The following is a 4393-nucleotide window of genomic DNA, read 5'->3' as shown; positions in this document are numbered from 1 at the left end:
ACAAAAAGATTATCATACATAAATTTCAATTACTTAAATATTTAAATACATACATTGACTTTTCATTATTTATTCCAAAGTATTTGTTGATAATACTATCATAAACTTATATTATACTATGTAATATAAATATATATATATTTGTTGATAATGATGATTTTTTTTTCTTTTTTTAATTTTTCAAGTTTTCAAATATTGTCCTATTGTGTCATCACCGCATCATCTCAATCAACAGTACCTAACAGACGTTGAGGAGTATATTTTCTATCGAAGCTGAACATAAAAATCTATATTGATATATTGACGAAATTTCGAGTAAGAAAATTTATTCATTATTTATTATTATTTATTTATTAATAATTAATAACCGAGGAAATAATACTTAAACCACGAATCAACACTGACAATATACGTATTTTGACAATCAGCATAAAATTGTTGATCAGTGTACGTTGAAATAAATAAAATCATTTTTTTAATTTTAGCTTTTTTTATTGATAACGGATATTGATTGCCAAATATTAGTAAGTTTTCAAATTTAATTAATAAAATTTTAATTTAGTGTTATTAAAACTCAAATATAAAACTTTTGAATATTTAATTATGTTTTAGTTATGGATACGAATATTTCAACTTCAAGTATTAAAAGCAATAATAAATACTTTTGTAACCAAGAGTCACCTTATTATGATCCAAAAATTTGTGAGTTGCTGTGTAATAATGCTAAAGAATGTGAATTGAACATTTCTAAGAGAGCATTAACTATCCTTCCAAGAGATTTATTTCATGGTCTCAAGGATCTTCAACCTCAAAAATTGAATATTAGCAAGAACAAGCTGACAAAACTGCCAAAAGATGTCTTTAAACTTCTTGATGATCTTCGTACGTTGCAAATAGAGTCTAACGAACTGAAGTATCTAGAGCCGGGTATTTTCTATGATTTATTACAACTCAAAGAACTTGATCTCAGCTTTAACAAACTTATAACTCTATCAAAAGATATATTTAATGGTCTACAAAATTTATCTTGCCTAGTATTAAGTGCAAATCAACTAATTCATCTTGAGAAAGGTACTTTTGATGATTTATTGAACCTAAAGTGCTTAGGTATCAGCAACAACAATCTCACAACTTTATCAAAAGATATATTTAGTAGTTTGAAAGAGCTTTGTTTACTTCATTTAAATTCAAACAAACTAAAAAATCTCGAGCCAGGTTGTTTTAATGGTTTGTCAAAACTGTCTGAGCTTGATATGAGGAACAACAGTCAGCTAGCAACATTAACCGAAGGTGTTTTCAATGGTCTTGAAAATCTTCAGATACTAAATTTATCTTTTAACAAGCTACACAATCTTGAGTCAGGTTGTTTCAATTGTTTATCACAACTTCGCGAGCTTGATATAAGCAACAGCGAGCTTTACAATCTTGAGTCAGGTTGTTTCAATTGTTTATCCCAACTTTGCAAGCTTGATATCAGCGATAACAGCCTAGCAACATTATCCAAAGATGTATTCAATGACCTTGTAAATCTTCATGACTTAAATTTAAAATCAAACAGATTAAACAATCTTGAGTCAGGTTGTTTCGATGATTTATCACAACTTGAGAATCTTGATATCAGCAATAACAGACTGACATCATTGCCCGAAAGTGTATTCAATGGTCTCGAAAATCTTTGTTACCTACTTTTACAATCAAACAACCTAGATAATCTTGAGTCAGGTATGTTCAATAATTTACCAAGGCTTAAGACACTTTATATCAATAAAAATAAATTGACAAGTTTATCAAAAGATATATTCAATGATCAACAAAGGCTTCAGACCTTACATTTAAATTCGAATAAACTACAAAACCTTGAGCCAGGTATTTTCAATTATTTATCACAACTTGATATACTTGATATTAGCGAAAACAAACTTACAACTTTATCAAAAGATATATTCAGTGGTCTACTGAGTCTACGTCTCCTACGATTAAATTCAAACCAACTGATTCACCTTGAGACAGGTACTTTTAATGATTTATTGAAACTAAAAGATCTTTCTATCGGTGAAAACAATTTGACAACTCTATCAAAAGATATATTTAGTAGTTTAAAAGAACTTTGTAAACTGGATTTGAATTCAAACAAATTAAAAAATCTCGAGTCAGGTTGTTTCAATGATTTATCACAACTTCAGGGACTTAATCTCAGCAAAAACAAACTGACAACTTTATCAAAAGATATATTTAGTAGTTCAAAAGGGCTTTCTAATCTTGATTTGAATTCAAACCAACTCCAAAATCTTGAGTCAGGTTGTTTCAATGATTTATCACAACTTCATGGACTTTATCTCAGCAAAAACAAACTGACAACTTTATCAAAAGATATATTTGATGGTTTACAAATGCTCGGTGTCTTACATTTAAATTCAAATGAGCTACAAAACCTTGAGTCAGGTTGTTTCAATGATTTATCACAACTTCAGAGACTTAATCTCAGCAAAAACAAACTAACAACTTTATCAAAAGACGTATTAAATGGTTTACAAAAGCTTTTTATTCTAAATTTAGATTCGAATGAACTACAAAACCTTGAGCCAGGTATTTTCAATAATTTATCAGAACTTCATACACTTATTATTAGCGGAAACAAACTGACAACTTTATCGAAAGATATATTTAATGGTTTGCAAAAGCTCCGTACTTTAGATTTAAATTCGAATGAGCTGCAAAACCTTGAGTCAGGTTGTTTCAATAATTTATCAGAACTTCATACACTTGATATTAGCGGAAACAAACTGACGACTATATCAAAAGATGTTTTAAATGGTTTACAAAAGCTTAGTGTCTTAAATTTAAACTCGAATGAACTACAAAACTTTGAGTTAGGTAGTTTCAATAATTTATTAGAACTTCAGGAACTGAATATTAGTAGAAACAAACTGACACTTTTATCAAAAGATTTATTATATGGTTTACAAAAGCTTCGTATTTTAAATTTAAATTCGAATAAACTACAAAACCTTGAGTTAAGTATTTTCAATGATTTATCAGAACTTAAGCAACTTGATATCAGCAAAAACTTTACTTTTGATATAATTCATAAATCATAAGTGATTCATAGTAAATGTCATCGTAAGTTTCCCATCCTCGCACGTATTGCTAACACACACATTTTTTTTTTTATGTTAACACGATAATATTCGTGCATAAATAACTCGATAATATTGTGTTTTAATATGTTAATTTTATATTTTAGTTGATTCGTAATGACAAAAATGTATGAACTGAATTATTTCATATGAAAACACATTATAATAAAGATAAGTGGCAAGTGAATTTTAAACTTGGAATCGTCAATTATTTTCATGTCAAAATTATTTGTAATTCTTTCTTTTTCACAAGTATACATAGTTCATTATTGATCATCAATTTATCATTGTTTACATGATTCATAAATATTAAACTAATGTAATAAACGAATTTTTTTAATCTGTTTGACTGCAGCCAAATACATATATGAAATGTGTTATTCAAATTAACCTTCGAAAGTTTATTATGTATAATAAAAAAAACGTTTACTATAAATGTTTGATAACTTGATGACAATGCAAGTTATTATATTGATTGATTGAAAATTTTTTCCTCTTGATTATTTTTAAATTGCAATTTTTTTTTTTTAGTTTATTTCATGAAATAAACTAAAAAAAAAAAAATTTAGTAACGGCTGCATTCTCTTTGAAAATTGAAAAATTGAAAAACTCCGGTGGGAGGACGCTAATTTTTATTTATAATTTAATAATGAATTGTAATATAATAATTTATTATATTACAATTGTTTGTTATATTAAATTTATTTATAAAACTTTAACCTCAAACTTTCAAAAAACAGGATAAATACAAAATAAATAAACCAAATTGATTCATAGAATTGTTGAGTGCTACCATCTGCGATCTTAAAAAAAAATATCTAATGATAAAAATGAGTGGTTATTGTGATTAAGCTCTACAGTCACAAGTGCGCATGCGCTCGGCAAAAAAAATAATGAAAAAAAATAATAATCAATGTTAAAATCTTCATTAATTGTTTAAATAATTAACTAAAAAAATCTCATATTATAGTCAAAAAATTTGTTAAAAAATTTTCTACAACCTGATAAGCCAAATAAGCTCATTGAACGATTTCTTTGTGGTTCTTTTTATTTTATAAACTACTCACTCTGATATTTTTTATAAACAATCGTTAATTATCAAAAAACTAATTGTCGAAAAAATTTCGAGTATGGCCCTGGTTGTAGATTTTTCGACGAGGAATCCATTAAAACTGAAATAAAACCCCTTAGTTAATTTTTTATAAAGTTATGTATGTTCCAAAAAAACGTAGTTTCAGTTTTTCTTGAATAAACAA

The 4393-nt window shown here is 26.8% G+C and overlaps 1 protein-coding gene across 1 annotated transcript; it reads left to right on the top strand.

Moving 5' to 3' along the window:
* Nucleotides 1-614: 614 nt before the first annotated feature.
* LOC122848830 (insulin-like growth factor-binding protein complex acid labile subunit) lies at nt 615-3255 on the top strand. Its single transcript, XM_044147238.1, has 3 exons — nt 615-2109; nt 2155-2973; nt 3245-3255. Exons 1-3 carry the CDS (start codon nt 615-617, stop codon nt 3253-3255), a joined length of 2325 nt encoding a protein of 774 aa, XP_044003173.1.
* The last annotated feature ends 1138 nt before the right edge of the window (nt 3256-4393 follow it).

The sequence above is a fragment of the Aphidius gifuensis genome, linkage group LG1 (assembly GCF_014905175.1).
Source record: "Aphidius gifuensis isolate YNYX2018 linkage group LG1, ASM1490517v1, whole genome shotgun sequence".
In the NCBI taxonomy this organism is placed as follows: domain Eukaryota; kingdom Metazoa; phylum Arthropoda; class Insecta; order Hymenoptera; family Braconidae; genus Aphidius; species Aphidius gifuensis.
Note: the sequence above shows the minus strand (reverse complement) of the source record. Positions and strands in the feature narration are given on the sequence as shown.